Source organism: Chiloscyllium plagiosum, unplaced genomic scaffold (genome assembly GCF_037043375.1).
Source record: "Chiloscyllium plagiosum isolate Xiang-an unplaced genomic scaffold, Cpla_swu_hap1 HiC_scaffold_8, whole genome shotgun sequence".
NCBI classification, from domain to species: domain Eukaryota; kingdom Metazoa; phylum Chordata; class Chondrichthyes; order Orectolobiformes; family Hemiscylliidae; genus Chiloscyllium; species Chiloscyllium plagiosum.
Window position 1 is genome coordinate 44,559,315 of NW_028270146.1, and position 21,647 is coordinate 44,580,961.

Below are 21,647 nucleotides of genomic sequence, written 5' to 3' on the forward strand. Positions count from 1 at the left end.
AGTTCTAGAGGGGATGCAAAAAAAGAATTCAAGGCATAAAAGAGGGCACAAAAAATTTCAGAATCTGCTAACACCACCCTTGCAGGCAGTCTTCAGGTAGGTTCCACTCGAGTCTGTTTGCAAGTTGATTAAAACTCAAGTCGGAACATAATGCAGGACAATGTAAATGAGTCATTTGTAAGTACAGGAAATATTCACATGCCAAAAATTGTACCCCCAAATGACATCGTGTTCCTATATACAAGCATTCATAAATCGGGACCCCGCGTATTTAAGAAACAGAATGAGACAACAAACAGGTATCATCTTTCTTTGGTTGTACTACTGTTAACATGTATTTCAATGTGTCAACCCTCCAAATATTGCCATTTAGCTCCATCTCAAACAGTTCCACTTGAAACTTCGGAATGCTGCACTTCATTGAGGATCAATATTGCATAATACTGAAGTTTCGATACTGCATTGCACTAAAAATTGTTGATTATGTTGAATCAGTCTGCGTACAGGTGTTTGAAATTGTTCGCGGCTTCAATTATATCACGTGGTCTGTTCTGTTTCAGTTTGAATCTCGTGCCTTGTCACTGGACAGAAATCTGTGCGGACTGGTCGTTCTCCCACAGCTGGACCATTGGCATCTATTAGGTAGAAGATTTCAGAAAGTAGAGTGTGAATCTGCCAAGTGTATTGAATTGTTGATCATTTATACACTGTGAGACAATCACTTCGACTGTACTGTAGAATGCCACTTATTGACGTAGTTGCTCCTGTGTCTACGATTTTAGCTGTGTGTGTCATTCTGCCTTTTCAGGACATGCGATACCAATGCGGAAAGCCTGTCATTTTCTGAAATTTGGTTGATTCTCAACCTCACTTACGTATTTATTTTTGTGCATCATTTTAACTTTAGTTACTGCCAGTGTTGTGATGTTGTACTGAGTCATTTGTGTTTTGTTCTGTGATCTGCTTTGGCCTTTGGAACCACGTGCAAGCCGAATTTCCCTCGTCTCACGTCAAGAAATGCCGACAGCATTTTAGTAAGTAAACCCGTGACTGTTATTGATATTATTGGTTTGTTGCATTTTGCTGATTACAGTAACAATCGTGACTGCACCTTAAGCATTAAATTGCTGTTGGCCTGCCTTCCTGTCCATCCTAAAGTAATAAAGACTTTCTCTTGCTCAAAAGATCCTTCCTGAAGGTTTTTGTTGTAGAGGCAATGACTAACTCATTGAGCTTGACATTTCTCTTCAGAAATGTCACTTATTTTCCTGTTGCGCCATTTTAAAAAAAAATGGTGGATAGACTCATAGAGCATGTTATTCCTTAACTTCTTACCTTGGACAAGTTTTTGAGAAGCTTTGAAATTTTTTTTCTGGACCTTTCTGACCATCTATGGAAAAACTTAATTCTGTAAAATACCACCTTGTCAATGGCAAGCAAGAGTTTGAGTTCTCAGGATTACCTAAAGTTTGGATCTGTGGAATAGAACTGCATATGGTTTGAATAGTTACAGTTGTGAATTGTGTCACTGGATGTTCAATCCATAATTATGTTTGACTACAATTGGAATAAATAAACAGGTCAGTCAGACTAGCAGACTGACAGTAGTGGGGTAATGCCAGGATTAGTGCTTGTCCCAGCTATTCACAATCTATCAATTATTTGATTATAGGGACCAAATGTAGTATTTCTATGTCTGCTAATGACAAAGTGAAGAAGGAATGGGAGTTATGAAGAAGATGCAGATGCCTCATGACATTGATAGTCTACCATGTTCTCACTCACTCAGCTGGAGTATAATGAGGAAAACTGAGAGGTTATCCATATTTATACAGTCAGTTGTACAACATGGAAACAGACTCTTCAGTTCAACTCATTCATGCTGGCCAGATATTCTAAATTAATCTAGGTGCATTTGTCAGCATTTGACCTGCATTCTCCCCCCCTCCCCCCCAGGCCTTGCAATTCATGTACCCATTCAGATGCCTTTTAAATGTTGCAATTGTGCCAGCCTCCACCAGTCCCTCTGGCAGCTGATTCCACACACAGACCGCTCTCTGCATGAAAATAATGCACCTCAGGTCCCTCTTAAAGCTTTCCCTGCTTATCTTAAATCTGTGCCCTCTAGTTTTAGTCTCCCCTAACCTGGGGAAAAGTCCTTGGCTATTCACCCTATCAATGCCTCTCAGGATTTTATAAACTTCTGTAAGGCCAGCCTCAGTCTCCAATGTTGATCGGAAAACAGCCTCAGCCTATTCAGCCTCTCCTTGAAGCTCAAACCCTCCAACCCTAGCAACATTTCTTGTAAATCCTTTTGGAACCCTTTCAAGTTTCACAACATCCTTCCCGTAGCAGGGAGACCAGAAGTGAATGCAGTATTCCAAAAGTGGCCGAACTAAGGTCCTGCAACATGACATCCCAATTCCTATACTCCGTGCACTGGCCAATAAAGGCAAGTGTACCAAATGTCTTCATCATACTTGGAGAAAGTGAGGACTGCAGATGCATGAAGGGCTTTTGCCCAAAACATCGATTTTCCTGCTCCTCAGATACTGCCTGACCTGCTGTGCTTTTCCTTCATCACTACTTGTCTACCTGCAACTCCACTTTCAGGGAACTATGAACTTATATCCCATGGTCTCCTTGCTTAGCAACATCTAAAATTTACAAATTGTACAAGTCCTGCTCTGATTTGCCTTACAAAAATGCAACATCTCACAGCTGTCCAAATTAAATCCACCTACCACTTCTTGACCCATCAGATCAAGGTCCTGTTGTACCCTGAGATAACCTTCTTCACTGTTCACTATTCCAGCAACTTGGGATAATGTGCAAACTTACTGACCATACTTACACATTCAAATCATTTATATAAATGACAAAAAGCAGTGAGCCTAACACTGATCCTTGTGGCACAGACTTCCAGTCTGAAAAACAACCTTCAAGCCAGTTTTGTATCCAAATGGCTTGCTCTCGTTGAATTCCATATGATCTAACCTTGCTAACAAGTCCACCATGTGGAACCTTGTTGAACACCTTGCTGAAGTCCATATTAACAACATTCACTGCCTTCAATCTTTGTCACTTCTTCAAAAAACTCAATCAAGCTAGTGAGACACAATTTCCCATGCACAAAGCCATGTTGACAATCCCTGATCAGTCCTTGCTCTTCCAAATATATGTAAATCCTGTCCCTCCAACAATTTACTCACCACTGACAACAGGCTCACTGGATTATACTTCCTGACTTTTCTTTACCACTTTTCTTAAAATAATAATCCCACATTTAGCCACCATCCAGTCATATGGCACTTCACCTATGTCTATCAATAATTTAAATATCTCAGGGGCCCAGTAATCATTTCTCTAGCTTACTACAAAGTTCTGGTGATCAGGTTCCAGAGATATATCTGCCTTTTTACATTTTAAGAAGTCCGGTACCACCATCTCTGTAATATGGGCATTTTTCAAGATATCGTTATTTATCACCAAGTTCTCGAGTTTCCATATGCGGTACAGTGGCTCAGAGGTTAGCCCTACTGCCTCAGTGCTGTGAACCCAGAATAACCTCTGCCCGCTAGCGATTGTCTGTGTGAAGCTTGCACATTCAGTGTGTGTGGGTTACCTTTCGGTGCTCTGGTTTCCTCCCACAGTCCAGGGATGTGCAGGTTAGGTGGGTTAACATTGCAAATGCAGGGCTACAGGAATAGGACAGAGAGATGAGTCTGGTTGGGATGCTCTTTGGAGGGTCATTGTAGACCTGATGGCCGAATGGCCTGCTCCCGCACTGTTGTGATTCTATGGTTCTCCACAGTAAATACTGATGCAAATTACTAGTTTAGTATCTCATCCATTTCCTGCAGTTCCACACACCAACAGTCTTGTTGATCTTTTAAGGGGCCCCATTCTATCCCTTGTCAGTCTTTTGTCTGTAATCTATTTCTAGAATCTCTTTAGATTGTCCTTAATCCTATTTGGCAAAGCTAGTTGTTGAATGAATAAAAATGCAAAATATTTCTTAAATGCTGAGAGATTGGGAAGTGTTGATGTATAACAGGATCGTTGTCCTCAAGTCATTGAAAGTAACATTCAGGTAAACAATTAGGAAGGCAAATTGTACGTTGGCAGTTGTTGTTAGAGGACTTGACTGGAGGAGTAAATAAGTCTTGCTATAATTATAAGGATCTTTATTCAAACTACACCAGGAATACGGTGTACAATTTTGGTTGTCTTACTCGCCATACTCTGGTTTCAAACCTCCGCTGCCTTGCTGTCAGACCCATAAGTGGGAAAGGCTTCAGGAGTAAACCTCAAAATCCAGAGTTAGGGCCCTGAAGGCAGTTCATCATTATCTACAACCTCATTCTGGCAGCTCCTGTGATGGCTCTGGTACCAAACTGCTTTGCTGTTTCTTTGGATTAGCCGGTACCGTGGAGAACAGCTTGTTCCCCATATCGCACCACCTAGGCTTGCATCCTACTACCACTGCAGCTAGAGACGTCACTCCAGCCTCGCCCAACTAGCAACTGCCACCCCCCCTGTTAAGACATCACTAGATTAGCGTAGAGCATGATGCCAGGGGTTGCTCCTGATGGTGGGAGGGATTTTAAGATCCCACTGGACAGCTATCCCCATCTCAAGCTGGGCAGCCCCCAGCCACTAAGGTGCTGTCCTGCCACAATTTGCTCTCTGATTTGGTTCATGGGAATAGGAATTTCAGATTGCAATCACAGCGCCAAACAACAAGAGACCAGCTCTAAAACTGGGAAGTTGGGACATCTGGACAATGATGACCGGCCTCCCAGAAAATCTCCAGGCCATCAGTGACTCGAGGAAATCAGCTGTCATAAATAACAAGCTCAAGAGACTCAATGTGGACATAGCCGCTCTCCAGGAAACAAGGTTAGCAATGGCAGGCTCACTTGAAAGGACTACCCTGTACACGTTTTACTGGCTGGGGAAGGGCGCTGATGAATCCAGAGAGCACGGAGTCGGCTTCATAGTAAAGAACAGCCTGATGAACACAGTAGAACCAGGCAGCAATGGCTCAGAGCGACTCATGACTCATTGCCTCAACACCACCATAGGGCCAGTCATCCTGGTCAGCGTGCATGCCTCAACTCCGTTCTCTGCACTAGACACGAAGGACAAGTTCTACTACAATCTTGCATCCCTCATTAGCAACATCCCTAGGAAGAAGCAACTTGTTTTTCTGGGTGATTTCAACAAGTGGGTGCAGACTATGACTTGTGCCCCTCTTGCCTTGGGCATTTTGGTGTGGGCAAAATAAATGAGAACAGAGAGCGAGCTGTGCATTGCCAACTACTACTTCCAGACAAAGCCTCAGCACACAGTTTTCTGGAGACACTCATGCTCAAAGCATTGGCACTAATTTGATCTGATGCTAGTTAGGTGCGCTGCCATCAAACACATTCTCCATGCACACACTTACCATAGTGCAGACTGTGAAACAGACCACTCCTTTATTGTGTTACAAGATTAGGCTGCAACCGAAGAGATTCCATCGCACTAAGCAACAGAGGAACCCTCACATCAATGTCAGGAAGATGTCCCAGCCAGACCTTATGCTGCAACGGTTCTCTTTTAAGAGAGAACTCAGTATCTTGCGACATGGAGACTCTGCCACAGAGAAGAGGGAAACCTTGCGGGATACCATGCACCAGACATCCCTGGCTATCTTTGGGAAGAAGACCTGCAAGACCTGACTGGTTTGAAGCTAAGGCAACTGAGATGACCCCCATCATAGCAAAGCATGTTGCCCTAGCTGAATACAAGCTGTCAGCTAGTGGGAAGAACCTGCAGACTCTTGGGGCTGCCAGGAACAAGGTTCAGCAGACTGCCAAGCATTACACTAAGCAGTACTGGACATAGCTAAGGGAGGAAATTCAAACGGCTGCTATAACGGGGACCATTAGGGGAATGTACAAAGGTATCAAGGCAGCACTAGGACCAGCTCAGAGCAAAACAACCCCTCTCAAGTCCTCTACTGGGGCCAGCAGATGGAGAAGTGGATTGAATACTACCCTGATCTCTGTTCCAGAAAGTATGACCTTGCATGAGAACACAGCAAGGTCATTGACAGCCTGGCCTCAGATAAGGCCCCGGGTAGCAACGGGATTCCTCCTGATCTGATCAAGTGCTGCAAGAGTAGCTTATTGCTCCCATTGCATTAAGTCCTCTGTCATGGCTGGCAAGAAGGGGCTGTACTATATGCCATGAGGAATGCTAAGATCATTGCCCTCCACAAGAACAACTACAGAGGCATTTCTCTCCTCAACACTGTCGGGTCATTTTGACTCATTTGCAGAAACTGGCAGAACATGTAGACCCAGAGTCACATTGTGGCTTTTGAGCTCAAAGGTCAACAGTAAACTTGATCTTCTCCATTCGCCAACTGCAGGAGAAGTGCAGAGAACATAAAATGCTTTCATTGACCTCACCAAGGTGTTTGACCGAGTCAGCAGAAATGGCCTTTTCAAGGTTCTCCTGAAGATCAGCTGCCCACCAAAACTGCTGAGCATGATAGAATCCTTTCACAGCAGTTCTAGCAGATCAACGACCACATACAAATGTGATCAGAATTGTCACTCCAGCATTTGTCTCTTCAGTCACAAGCGATGTTGCTTCAGGGAAGCAGAAAGCCAGAACGAGGATGCAACCCATGGTCAGCCATGACTGAAAGGGGCCTCACTCACTCACTCATATCACCATAGAGGGAAAAAGGTTCACTAAACTAAACAATCACTGCTATTCCATGGACCAGTGAGCAGTGAGAGAGGAGACTGGGTCGATATTCTCAAGCATTTTGATGAATGAGGGTGATCTCATTAAAACATTTCAGACTTTACAAGGTTCTATAGAGTAGTTGCAAGTAGGATGTTTCCCCTGACTGGGGTAATATAGAAATAGCAGGTGCAGTCACACAATAAGAGGTAGGCCATTTACAACTGAGATGAAGAATCATCTTTTCAGGAAGAGGCTGGTGAATATTTGGAATTTCCTATCCATAGGGATCTGGAGGCTTGGTAATTGAGCATAATCAACAAAGATTGATAAATTTCTAGATATTTCCATCAAGGGACGCAAAGACATTGCAGGAAAATGGTGTTGAGGTCAATCGGCCATGATCTAGCTGAATAGTGGTGCAGGACTGATTTGTACAAAAGGCTTACTGCTGCTTCCACTTTGTGTTTCTACTACTACGTCTTACCTTAAATAAAACGGACATACATTTTCTATTTGTAACATTTAGATTAAAGAGAGTAATCTATTTACTTTTGTATTCATAGTATTTTGGGCTTTTCACTATGAGAAAGGTCAGTGCAGATTGTCATAATTAGATTGAGATGAGGAATCTGAATTATTTGATTTAAAGTCAGAGATGTACAGCACGGAAACAGACCCTTCAGTCGAACTCGTCCATGCCGATCAAATAAGTCTAGTCCCATTTGCCAGCAGTTGGCCCTATACCTCTAAACCTTTTCCTAATCATGTACCCATTCAGATACCTTTCAAATGTTATTGTCCCAGCCTTCACCACTTCCTTTGGAAGCTCATTCCGTACATACATCACCCTCTGTGTGAACAAGTTGCCCCTTAGGTTCCTTTTTAATTCTTTCCTATCACCTTAAACCTATGCCCTTTTGTTTTGGAAACCCCCACCCGAGGGAAAAGACCTTGTCTTTTTACCCTATCCATGTCCCTAATGATTTTATAAACCTCTATAAAGTCATCCCTCAGCCTCCAATGCTCCAGGGAAAATAGCCGCAGCCTGTTCAGCCTCCCCTATAGTTCAAACTGTCCAACCCTGGCAACATCCTTGTAAATCTTTTCTGAACTCTTTCAAGTTTCACAACATCCTTCCTACAGAGAGAGACCAGAATTGAACGCAGTATTCCAAAAGTGGCCTAACCAATGTCCTGTACAGCCCCAACTCCTATATGCAGTGCACTGATCAATAAAGGAAAGCAGACCAAATGCCTTATTCACTATTCTACCTACCCGTGTCTCCACTTTCAAGGAATTACAAACAAGGAAGTATAGGAACAGGCCCATCGGCCCTCCATGCCTGTGGTGACACATTTTGCCCTTCCATATTAAAAGTCTTCACTTACATGATCTGTATCCCTCTATTCCTTTCCAAATCATGAATTTGTCCAGGTGCTTCTTGAATCCTGCTATTGTGTCTGCTTCCACCATCACCTATAGCAGCACATTCCAGGCACTCACCATCACTTGTTAAAAACATGCCTTGCACATCTCTTCAATTTCTCCCCCATCCCACTCTCGCAATTGAACTTGTGGCTCCCAGTAATTCAACCCTCCACCCTGGGAAAAAGCCTCATACTTTCCACTCTATCCATGCCATTCACAATCTTTTAAACTTTTATCAAGTCACCCCTCAACCTCCTGCATTCCAGTGAAATCAAATCCAGTCTATCCAACCTTTCTTCATACCCGAAATCCCCCATACCAGGCGACATCCCAGTCAATCTTTTCTGTAACCTCTCCAAATCATTCACATCCTTCTAGTAGTGTGGTGACCTCACTGAAGTTCAATAAATCTGCAGCATAACCTGTCCATCCTTATACTCAATGCCCCTTCCAATGAAGGCAAGTCACAGGCCTTTTTTACTATCTTATCAACTTGCACTGCCACCTACAATGATTTGTGGATCTAGATCTCTATGCACATCAATACACCGAAGGGCTCTGCCATTCGCTGTATATTTTCTACGTGTACTTGATCTTCAAAAATGCATCACCTCACGAGGTCTTCCAAGACCTTTGTTCAGCAACACTTCCCTGTACCTTACCAATAAGTGTGTAATTCCTGCCCTGATTTGCTTTTCCAAAACGCAGTAGCTCACATTTATGTAAATTAAATGCATCTGTCACTCCCTGGCCTATTGACCTATCCAAACAAGATCCCATTGTACGCTGAAATGACTTTCTTCGCTGTGTACTATCATCACCAATTTTTATGTCATCTGCAAGCTTACTAACTATACTTATGTTCACATTCAAATCATTTATATAAATAACAAAAAGCAGTGGACCTAGCACTGATCCTTGTGGCACACCACTGGTCACAGGCCTCCAGCTTGAAAAGCAACCCTCCACCACCACCACCCTCTTCTACCTTTTGAGCCAACATTTGTCCAACTTGGTTTTGTTCGCTCAACTTAAAAAGGTCCAAAATGATAAAAGGAATACACAATAAACAGTAAATTAGAAACAAAAAATGTGACAAACATAAGCCCAGAATGTTTTCACCAGAAGTTGAAATTGTGATGCAACGTACTACTGGAATGTTAAATCCACAGTTACATTGCTTAAATGAAATAGTAAGCAGAAACCAACTGAACATTGGTCACTCTAGTTTACAGACTTTAATAGATAAAATTAATGTTATTTTAATTCTGTAACTGTAAAAGGTATTCTAAAATTCCAAACTGGATAAAAGTGGGTTAAAATCAAAAAAACATACTGTGTTTGAATAAACTCAAATTGTTGACTTTCAAAATTTTTACTCATGGCAAAGTTTTTGAAAGAAAAATATCTGTGCCATTTACCAACTTCTGGTAGTTACTAGGAAGTTTTATTCTGTACATAAGACCATTTTGTACAAAATATGAAATCTACTTTATTAGATATTACACTACTTAAAACAAAGTACAACATATGTACAATATTAAAATGAAGCCATTTATGTAGGTATCACACTAAAGGTCACTTGTCATATAACTGGACATTCTTCTTGTACAGGGCTTTTTTTAAAAAAAGCAAATACAAATGAACTTAAAAGATGTCAATCAGAAAGCTGCTTTTAAAGAAAAACAGGCACCAGATCAAGCTTTCGAATTACCTTTTCTTTAGACATTTAAGAATTTCTGTAACATATCAAACTGTTCACGCTGCTTCTAGGGTATCCATTTTGTGCTGGTTCATCTACAGAATGATCAAAAGACACTCTCAAGATGACTAAATTATGTCAGTATTCTAGAGTTTACATACCCTTTACTAAGTAATCATTTAGTTTTGAATTAAATTCTGTAATTAATGAATTGACAACAAATCTCAATGTTCTCCACAGTAACTAGCACTATAATAAAAATTTAGTACTGCAGAAACTCAGTAAGTATGGTAGCATCTGTGGAGAAAGAAACAAAGTTAACATTTCGAAATTACTCTTCTTTGGAACTCTGTTACACTCTCCACAGATTCTGCCATTCCTGCTGAGTTTTTCCAGCACACTGATTTTATTTCAGATCTCCAGCATCTGCTATATTTTGCTTTTATTTACAATACTAGTATTTTAGTAACAGCCCAAGGAGGTGAAAATGACCACAACCACCTGCACATCATCTAATTAAGCCAGATAGGACCGACCCTTTTTAATACAATACATTAATATGAAAACTCTCTCAATCATTCCAACAGAAAAAAGGTAATTCAAAGTTGTAATTTGGTGAATGTCAATCTTGATCAATAGGCAAGTTAAAATAAGGGAAACTGCTAAAGATAGGATCATATTCTAAACTGTATACAAACAATATACACTTGCTAGTGGCCAAAATAAAATTACATTCCTTCTTGAACACCTCACACAAACATACTGAACACCCAAAACCAATGAATGAGAGATAAACTACTCGTAAGCAAGATGGAAGTTCAAACAATGGTATGTAAATGAAACACACAAAAGCATGGAAGATGCCACATAGTAAAAGCACCCAAATGTTCGAAAAGGAAAGTTATTAGGGGCAGACTTCCATGATAACTGTTGAGAAGAAAAAACATGTAAAACAAAATAGATTTTCCAACATGCTTGAGCGAGATTATTTTAGCATTCACATTTCAAGTTAAACAGGAATTGCTTTCTGAAATTTGAATAAGTTTCTGCTGGGAGAACTTCCAAATTTTGATGTTTTTTCTTTACAGCCCTGAATACCTCTACAATTTTAAAATTCCTTTAGCATACTAGGCTCAGAATAAAATATTAAAGCAAGGTAAACAGAAGTTGAGAAGATAATTTAACTGAATGGTATTTGCAGATATTTTACATGCACCATTTTGCAACACAAATCTGATGATCAGCGATAGATTATAACCATTTCCAAAACTTGATGCTAAAGTTACATAAGCTTGATCAAACAAGAGTTTCGATAACATACGCACACGCTTCTGTTTTTTTATCTGACCAGTTTCTGATCATATTCAGCTATTTCACACAGCTTACAACAGACATATATATCTTGGTGTTTCACATGCCTAGACCATCATAGCCTCATTCTAATGGGTGTTGTAAAATCTAATACACATTAAAGTATGTGTGACATTTTTAATTCCTGAAATCTGGTGAGCATGAAATTATGAGAGTGACAATTTTCCAGATCCATTCTCTACAAAGGATCTCAAAGTTCTTAGTTTTGAGGCAGAACAATTTCATAAAGTAGACCAGCAAACTGGCAAGACAGATTATAAAAATACCAGGAAAGTTACTCAAGAACATTAATACACGAGGAATGGATTAAAATAGCAAACCCTGAGAATTCTTGCCTCAGCCAATTCAGGACATTGAAGAGTTCTATCAGAACTGTTAATAATCATTTTGTGTAACATACATGAAGACAGACATGTAGAGAACTTTGACAAACCTTACAAAAAACAAAATGCCAAAGTACCTAAATAAAAAGTTTAGATCTTAACCAATCCAGCAGGAATCAATAGTTATTTTATATATTAATGGGGAATTAGATCAGACTTAGAATTTCAAGTTAGGAATTTATCTAAAGTTGAAATCCTGTGTTTCAAATGATGTGGTACTATTGTACGGATAAAAATCATGTCAATATTTTTAATATCCCCAAAACAATTTTTTTTCATGTAGTACATTAATATAATTTACTTTAAAAATCAGGAGGGTTCCTTCTTTTAAATAGTCAGATTTAGTGCAAGATGTTTAAAATGAGTCCAGCAACTGTTGACATTTACATTTATACTAATATATTTTTGGATGCAATCGTATCCTGGCTTGAATACATTCAATGCAGAAAATTGGTTTTAGTACTAAAAACACAGTCTGTGACTTCTCAGGAAGAAATTTAGACTCATTATCCCATTTATTTTCAAATACAGATGTAAATAAAAGGATAAATATAAATGCTAAACAAATTTTATACAATGGCTCTGTGGACATGACGACTCTCAAATTTAGCTCCTTTTTTTTTAAAAACAGAGATTGTAGAAAGCACAATACCCTATGTACCATTGTTTGAACTACCCAGACTTGACTTCATATGTGGTAAAGTTATTGCCTACAAACTGGATTCAAGAAAGCGTTGACTTAAATGTATAGCTGATTGGTATGGCACAAAGCATAATAGCTTCTACAATAGACCAAGTTCAGAGAACAGCTTTATACAATATTCTTCTGTCGAAATAGCCTAATGCCCATCATGAGCAGATATAATTTCTTCAGCCCGGCGATGTGATTCCAAGGCTTTCACGGTGTAGATATCCTGAGGCAGTTCCGACTTGCGGCGCACAAGTGGACGATCCTTTCGAAGATCTTTCTGTGCCTGCAGAAAAGTAATGTTAATAATAGCTGCAACCAAAATAACTTTAGTTTTTGATTTGAAAAGATATGATTACAACAGTTTTTTAAACTTTACATTTCTGATTTAAATGATGGAAAGGTTATCGATCTGAAATGTAAACTATTCTCTCTTCACAGATGCGGCCTAACCTGCTGCATATTTCCAGAATTTTCTGCTCTCAGTAATTTAATTTTAAAGGAGTAAGTATTTATATCATGTTGATTTAAAAGCAATGTTTACCAAGACAGTAACTATTTTAACATATGTAGAACATATGTTTGAGATTGTTTTTGAGGAAGACATTTAGACTCACTATCCCATTTATTTTCAAATATAGGTTCAATAAAAAGATAAATGCCATACAAATTTTTATAACTCAATGGTTCTCTGGACATCACAAACTTAATGTTGTAGACTGTAGAAAGCACAATACCCATGTTCTATTGTTTGAACTACCTGTCAAGACCACCTAAGATTATTAAAAGACGTGGCAGCAAAGATAGGGAGTGGATTGATATGATATTCCAAATTGCCTAAGTTCTGGAACAGTTTCAGTGGTTTGGAAAAATGTTAATGCCTATTCAAAAAGGGAGTGAGGCAGAAAGTAGGACGTTACAGAGCATTTAGTTTACTATCTGTCTTTGAGAAATTGTTGGAATCCATTATTAAGGGAGTAGTAATGGGACATTTGGAAAGTCAAAACATGATCCATAGCATTAGATTGGTTTTAAGGGTAAATCATGTTTCACTAATTTGCTAGAGTTCTTCAAAGATATTACAAACAAAGTGGATAAGGGGGCTCCTCCAGATGTAGTATATTTGGACTTCCAGAAGTTAATACACAAGTAATAAGAGGTTAATAAGAGGTTAATACACAAGGTAATACACAAAATGACCAGTCAGAGGAAGTAGTAGATGCAAGAACTGTTACAACATTTAAAAGACATTTGGAAAGGTACATTAATATCAAAGGTTTAGAGAGATATTGGCCAAATGCAGGCAAATGGAACTAGCTTAGTTTGGGAAATCTGGTCAGCATAGGTGAGTTGGACCAAAAGGTCTGTTTCTCTGCTGTATGACTATAATAAGAGGCAATGTGTTAGCTTGGATACAGGATTAGCCAAGCAGAGTCAAGATAAATGGATATTTTTATGGCTTGCAAGATGTAACTAGCCTGGTGCCACAGGGTTCAAGCCTTAGCTATTTACAATCTATATTAACGACTTGGATGCAAGGATAGAAAGTACTACAGTCAAATTTGCAGTTGACACCCAAACAGGTGAGATAGTAATTTGCAATGAAGAATTAAGAAATTTACAAATGCCCAGATGAATGAGCAACCAGTTTGCAGATGGAGTTTAATATAGATAAGAGAGATGTTATCAACTTTGGTCGGAATAAAAAGGCAACTTATTATTGAAATGGAGAGAAACTTCATTCATGCTTTATTACAGAAGAATCTGGGTATCCTTGTGCAAGAGACGCAGAAAGCTAGTAGGCAGATAATGAAACTCAGTTTATTAGGGCAAATGGAATTTTGGTATTGGTTGTCAAAAGAATGGAGAAAGAAAGTCGGGAAGTGTTAGTGCAATGGTTCAAGACATTGGTGAGACAACATCCAGAGTACGGTATATGGTTTTGGCCAGCTTACTTGAGGAAAGGTGCAATTGCATTAGAGGCAGTTCCAAGTTCATTAAATTTCAGAGATGAAAAGCCTGTCTTACAAGTATACACCTAACTGCTGAATCTCTCCTTGTGAGAGTTTAAAAGGATGAGGTGAGATCTAATTAAGGTACACAAGATGCAAAAAGGGACTGTAAAGTGCGATACAATCTACAAGAGGTCATAGTTTTAGACTAAGGGGTGGCAGATTTAAAAGACAGAGAGGAGGAAGAATTACTTCTTTCAAAGAGTTGTAAATCTGTGGAATTCACTACTAGAGCATGATGGATGTTAGTACACAAATTTAAGGAACAGATAGACAAAATGGGTAAAGGGTTGTGGGGAGTGGGCAGGAAAGTGGAGTTGAAGCTGAGATGAGATCGGTCACCATTGTATTAATTGGAGGAAACAGGCTTGAGGGGCTGAATAACCTACTTCCGCCCTAGTCCTAATGCTTTTTGTACACAGAGCAAATTCTATTTTTATCCACTTGTGGCAAGATCCCATGCAGGGCCAAATGGATTCAATAAAAATAAACCTTAGACTGCTCCAAATTTTCTGCAATTTTTTTAAATGGGATACAACACCTTCATTATTTTAAATTTACACCATCATACCCTATGGGAGACTGATTAGCAAGGTGAGATCTAGCGGAATACAGGGAGAACTAGCCATTTGGATACAGAACTGGCTCAAAGGTAGAAGACAGAGGGTGGTGGTGGAGGGTTGTTTTTCAAACTGGAGGCCTGTGACCAGTGGAGTGCCACAAGGATCGGTGCTGGGCCCTCTAATTTTTGTCATTTACATAAATGATTTGGATGTGAGCATAAGAGGTACAGTTAGTAAGCTTGCAGATGACACCAAAATTGGAGGTGTAGTGGACAGCAAAGTGGGTTACCTCAGATTACAACAGGATCTGGACCAGATGGGCCAATGGGCTGAAAAGTGGCAGATGGTGTTTAATTCAGATAAATGCGAGATGCTGTATTTTGGAAAAGCAAATCTTAGCAGGACTTATACACTTAATGGTAAGGTCCTAGGGAGTGTTGCTGAACAACCTTGGAGTGCAGGTTCATAGCTCCTTGAAAGTGGAGTTGCAGGTCGATAGGATAGTGAAGGCGACGTTTGGTATGCTTTTCTTTATTGGTCAGAGTATTGAGTACAGGAGTTGGGAGGTCATGTTGCGGCTGTACAGGACATTGGTTAGACCACTGTTGGAATATTGCGTGCAATTCTGGTCTCCTTCCTATTGGAAGGATGTTGTGAAACTTGAAAGGGTTCAGAAAAGATTTACAAGAATGTTGCCAGAGTCGGAGGATTTGAGCTATAGGGAGAGGCTGAACAGGCTGAGGCTGTTTTCCCTGGAGCGTAAGAGGCTGAGGGGTGACCTTATAGAGGTTTACAAAATTATGAGAGGCATGGACAGGGTAAATAGGCAAAATCTTTTCCCTGGGGGCAGGGAGTCCAGAACTAGAGGGCATAGGTTTAGGGTGAGAGGAGAAAGATATAAATTAGACCTAAGGGGTAACTTTTTCCACACAGAGGGTGGTACATGTATGGAATGAGCTGCCAGAGGAAGTGGTGGAGGCTGGTACAATTGCAACATTTAAGAGGCTTTTGGATGGGTATATGAATAGGAAGGGTTTGGAGGGATATGGGCCGGGTACTGGCAGGTGGGACTAGATTGGGTTGGGATATCTGGTCAGCATGGACTGGTTGGACCGAACGGTCTGTTTCCATGCTGTACATCTCTATGACTCTATAAGAGAAAAATGTTTAAATGAAACAATGAATCTGCAAAGTTAAACAGAAGAATTAAATCTGATAATTCAACAGTGATCAATTTAGAGTCTCATGAGGCTTGTATATAAATTTCTTTCATGACGTTCATAAGAAGCAAAGTAGTATCATTTTGTAGCCATCTTATACCTGAGTTGCTTGATCTTCTACTGCCTTTCTGATCATCTGGATATCATCTATCAATGGACCATCTGTTTCCATAGCAACTGGACTATTCAAGCTACTGGGTTCAATATAAAGCTGATACTGAAAAATAAAATTTAAGTTTCATGTACAAATAAGCTGAAGTTTAATCTAAAAGTAAAAATGGATTAACAAATATCTAGAGAGATACCATATTTCAATTTGAAAACTAAGTGTGTCTCTGTCTGGATGCACAAAACATTCAAGAATTTACATTTGGTGCTACTTAAGTTTTAGTGGAAGAAAAATGCAAGTTTTGCTGAGGCACTAAACAAAGAAAAACCAAAGAGATGAATTCAGGTTTTATTAATGGCTGACTGTTCAGAGATACAGTCATCTTGGATTAGCCAATCTTAGCTACTAAGAAACAATGATACAATTAGTCATGTATCCATATTTATATGATCATATTGTAAGGATAGAACAAAGCTCAACTGTGATGCCTTGATGCCAAACCTCCTCCAATATTTAGGGTCAATGATCACAGCTAAATAATTACCAGTTTAGATGTGCGTGGATGGACACTTGGGTGGGGTGTGCATGTGCGGTGGGTGGCTGTGCAGGGTAACATGCACAAGTCTGAGGGTGAATGTCAGGGGGAAGATATCAACATTGTCACCATAACACACAAAGACCCAATATCTAATGGAGAAAAGTGGCTTAAAACTCAATGGGCCCGATGGAGGAGAGATTTAGAAATAGGCTAATTGCCTTCTCAGCAACATATCAACACAGGGTTCATACTCAACAAAGAATTCGCATAAATACAGGGGAATGAAGAAAGTATTCCATTTCAAAATAGAAAAAGTGTAAATATGCAGTTTAAAATTATCCTGAACTGACCAAAATGTGCTTAATATATACATTTCAATATACAAATAGAGCTTCACATACAAATAATGAGATAAATATCTAGAGAGATGGCATCTTTCACTGTTTACGTTTCCAACATGTAAATTTAAAACATCTGATATATAGCACAGATTACATAACATTTAACAATTTAAAACTCCCAGCGGTATATACAAAGTAGTCAATAGGAAAACATTCTCAGTGGAGTTGTGGTCCAGTATATCTAATTGGTACCGTCAGGCACTGGTGGTGCTTAAGCACCTATTTCTTGCCCTTTAAAATTGTGATATGCCAAGCATAAACCACAGTTCGGCTGACAATCAAGTTACTAGCTTTCCTTGCTGAGATATGCAGTTTATGAACATGCACTACCACTTCTAAGAATGTGCCATCATTTTGGGCAGGGTTATTCTAATGTAATGTTAAAAGATTAAATTGTACTCTCTCTCTGGACATTAATGTCATGTTAAGGGTTAAACTGTACTATCTTTTTCCAAGAAGCTGAACATTCTGTCGCACAGATAACATGCAGAATGTAGATGACTCTCCACACTTCATTTGGGCAGCCATTTACTACTATTTTACTGCAATTATTAAATTAAACCCTCATTCTATCCCATCCATTCAGAAATGCTTTCATAGCCATCCCCAGCCAATCAAATTTGTTTGCGTGATCATTCCCCGATACTGAAGTACATCACACCTACATTGTTGGGGGAAATAGCGGAACCAGAACTTGTTTTCAGAGCCGCTCTGATGCTAGGACGTCTAACACCTACATTGTCTTGGGCAATAACTGAGTCAGGAAATGGTTAGCATAATGATTCCCCAGGATTAGGGATTTCACATTATCTCAGAGGATGACCTCATCCTACCACTGTACCTAGGGTAACGTGATTATTAGCAGGGGAATGGCCGCAGTACCTGTGAGCATTACCAACTGACCTACATAAAGGGGATATGTTTCCTTTGTTCAGGGCCTCTTAGACTCGACTCTGCAAGCTTGCGAAGAGTGTCAAAGGGGTCACCTAGCTTGTATAGGGTTTAATAAACTTTAACTCTTTGCAGAAGTTGCTGTGTGCAAATTGCATCTAGTGTGTGAAACCTCAGGAAAAGAACCTAACACTAAGTCTTGAATGGTTTGGTGCAAAGTTACTTATTGGACCAAGTTATGCACTTTACAGCTACCACACCTCAAACTTAAGTCACAAAAGGAGTATATTCAATAAGCTTCATATGCTAACCTTGTAAAGTAGGTAAATGGATAACGTTGCACGAAGGCACTGATTTACATAAGTAACAGCAAGTTCCATGGCACGTTTTCCTTTCTTCATTCACACCATTTGGGTCCTATATGCTGCAACTAATACTGAAAATCTTGCTCAAAGCAACTGTCATATCCCTTCAAAGTGGGATTTTATAGAAAAAATTATAATTTTTGGAAATCAGATAAAAAGTGAAAATTACATTTATTCTTTGCAGTTACTTTAGAACTCAAATTGGTTAACTGATAAAGCTGGTAGCTCCCTTCCCCATTTAGGGCAGTAAAATTTACAGTGAAATTCTAAAAGGTCACTGCATCTATTCTGAACTCAAGCCTACACAAAATATATTCATTTGAATTAATACGATCAAGCCTGATATACAACATCTTATGACATTGTTTTTATGCCTGATTTTATATGGATATCATTATGATCCCAGTTGATGCCAATATTGGAAAAGTCAGATCTTAAGAGTGAGATCTGGCTGAAAAAGTTTTATTCTTTTTGGTTTTTAAGGTTAGTCACTGAGCAGTATTCACAAGAGGCTACTTCAAACAAAACGACAAAATTTTATTTTTCATAGAGAAAACAAACTAGACCAACACTATACAGGAATTATTGAAACAAACTCTTTACAAATAGAGTACAAGACAAAAAGCTGACAAAATGGGATTTGATAATAGAAAAGACCAACTACCAAAGTGCTAATTAACGTCACCATCACTGAGTTCAAGAAATCAGCTAGATTTCCCCTAAATAGGTTCTAGGAAGGATCATTGGTTAATGTCCATGTAGACATAGGATGGAGGTAGGGTGATATTTAGTTGTGATACCTTCATAAAATAGTGGCATTGGACACACATGTTAAAAACAACCACTTCAATTGATATTGGACGTTTTAAGTTTCCAAAGAGTGATACCAGCTTCTGGAACCATACCTGGTAGAGTTGGGGGATTTGGGAGGGAAAAGACAAGGTTTACGAGAATTAAAGCTCCTAATTCCTGTGCGTACTATTATTACTTGTACTGAATACAACTATCCACACTGGTTTAAGGGTTCCCATATTTGTCCTTTTCGGATACACAGGTGTGTGAATAAAGATTGATTCCCAAGAACATACACTGGAAAGTGACAAAATGTCTACAGTATCTCCAATTTATCTTAGTCGTCACCAGAATTGAAACATTACCATTGCTTTTTTCCCCCACAGATGCAGCTAGACCTGCTGACTTTTCCCAGCAATTTGTTTTGTTTTAGATCTTCAGCATCTGCGGTTTTTTGTTTTAGATTTTTTACATCCCAACATATTTGCAAAGAAAATATTTTTGTTACCTTTTACATCTCTTAACTTTTTTTTTCTTCTCTATTCACTTATTGTGCTAAATGAACCAGTCAAACTTATTTTCTGACTCAGAATTTACACAGCTTGTTTAAAATTCTTCAAATTTCGTCACTTAAGGAGTTGCAAATTGCCTGTAGAGGGCACCATGTCTTTCTAAGGTTCAGTGTGATGCAAATACATTCTAAGCCAGTTGGTCAGGTTGAAACAGAGACAAATATCTTTTTCTTGTGGAGAATGTTTACTGACTAAGTCCTATCCCTCTTATCTCATATCCAGTGTCACAGATGCTTCCATCTGTATATGTTCAAACAATTAATATCCACATGAATCTAGCAATGATCACGCATTAACAATGATTAATGGTGAATGTAATGAATGGGACTGTCCACAAAGTTCGACCCAATGTCACCATGGGATTGTTACTTCATGCCATAAAGTATGAGTGATTTTGAGCTGCAGTCTTACACGCATCAGCAATTGAATCAAAATTTTGAAAATACTCAAGTGATGTGGATGTTTCTGACAAGGGCAGCATTTGTTCCCCATCTCTAATGTCCCTTGATCTAACTGGCTTGCCACAATAAACAGCCAACAACATCACCGTGGACCTGAATTTATATATATTAGATAAAAAATTGTTGATTACTTTTTTTACACAGAGGAAGAAGTTTGTGAACCAGATGGTTTTTCAGAACACTATGATAATTTCATGGTCACCATTAACAGTCTCATGTTTAATTCTAAATTTAGAAATTGAATTTATTTGAAGCAAATAAGTATACTTAACCAACAAAAAAAGCCACTAAGCATTAATCAATTATAAACTAATCTGCAATTGAAATTCTGTTAAGTCCCTAAAACATGAGTCAAATGCTCTGGACATTATCTAATGACATTAACACTATGCCACAATTGTTCCTTTTGTAATTCTGCAATGTTGAGATTCAAAATTGAGAGAATAGATTAACTGACCATGTGGCAACAATTTCTGAATTCTTAAAAACACATCAAATGACTAAAGTTTCACCATATGCACTCTGAAGAGGCACACGTATTTCCTAATTATAAGAGTTGCATGCTAAAATTGGGCATTTAGAGGTTACTACATTTTTAAAAATTATAAACGAAACTTTGTTATTTTACCCAAATGGATCTTGTGCATTTCAATACGCTTAGAAACAAATAACTTAACCACCTAAAGCTATAAAATATTCATCAGTTACAATCTAATACACAATGTTCCCCTTTAACAGAACTGAATACAGCATTACCCAACTTCAAATGTTTTGTCCACCTTTGAACGTGACACTACAAAATACTTCTAGCAAAATATCAATGGATCATTACTAAAGGAATTCACTCATTCATCTCTACTTGAGATTTTCATTTAATAAGAATTTCTCCTTTATAAATAATCCACAACAGGAGTATTTAAATAGCTCTACAACCCCTCTCCATCAAGCCCCATTCAGAGGTGCTTGACCCAGTGATTGAAATTTTATATAGTCTTGTTCTGGAGAGCTTTGATACATTTTTTAAATATCATGTTATTAAAAAAAAAATATCATAATTACAAACCACCTCATACCAGCTGATAAAGAAGTGGCATTGATGAATGTCATGGATACACAAAATAATATACAAGTACATTACAACAGTGAAAACAATTCATTAGCAGTGAAGTGCTTTAGGATATTTCAAGATTGTGAAAGGCAATATACTAAATGCAAGTTCATTTATCCTCTTTTAGATAACGAAAACACTATTTGCTGGCAAATACAGAGACTGGAACTGGAACTTGGGAACACAAGTAGGTTACTTGCTAGAGATAACAAGCTTTATACAACAAGATTGTACAGAAGATTACTCACATTTACTAAAAGGCATACAGCATAGTCCTGTTTTAAAATTATTTACCA

At 38.8% G+C, this 21,647-nt stretch overlaps 1 protein-coding gene and 1 long non-coding RNA gene across 8 annotated transcripts in view; one reads left to right on the forward strand and one right to left on the reverse strand.

Moving 5' to 3' along the window:
- Nucleotides 1–594: 594 nt before the first annotated feature.
- LOC148149385 (uncharacterized) lies at nt 595–21,564 on the forward strand. Its single transcript, XR_015757887.1, has 3 exons — nt 595–1,034; nt 12,761–12,823; nt 21,479–21,564. It is a non-coding gene; the product is annotated as an uncharacterized LOC148149385 (long non-coding RNA).
- Nucleotides 9,601–21,647, reverse strand: part of ppp2r5ca (protein phosphatase 2, regulatory subunit B', gamma a) — a 179,153-nt gene continuing 167,106 nt past the window's right edge. For all 7 annotated transcript variants that reach the window (XM_043697390.2, XM_087989769.1, XM_043697388.2 and 4 more), the window contains 2 exons: nt 16,215–16,331; nt 9,601–12,605 (listed from right to left, as the gene is read on the reverse strand). In XM_043697390.2, coding sequence (XP_043553325.1) covers nt 12,471–12,605; nt 16,215–16,331 — 252 coding nt within the window. In that variant the 3' untranslated portion in view covers nt 9,601–12,470. The remainder of the gene's footprint in view (nt 12,606–16,214; nt 16,332–21,647) is intronic.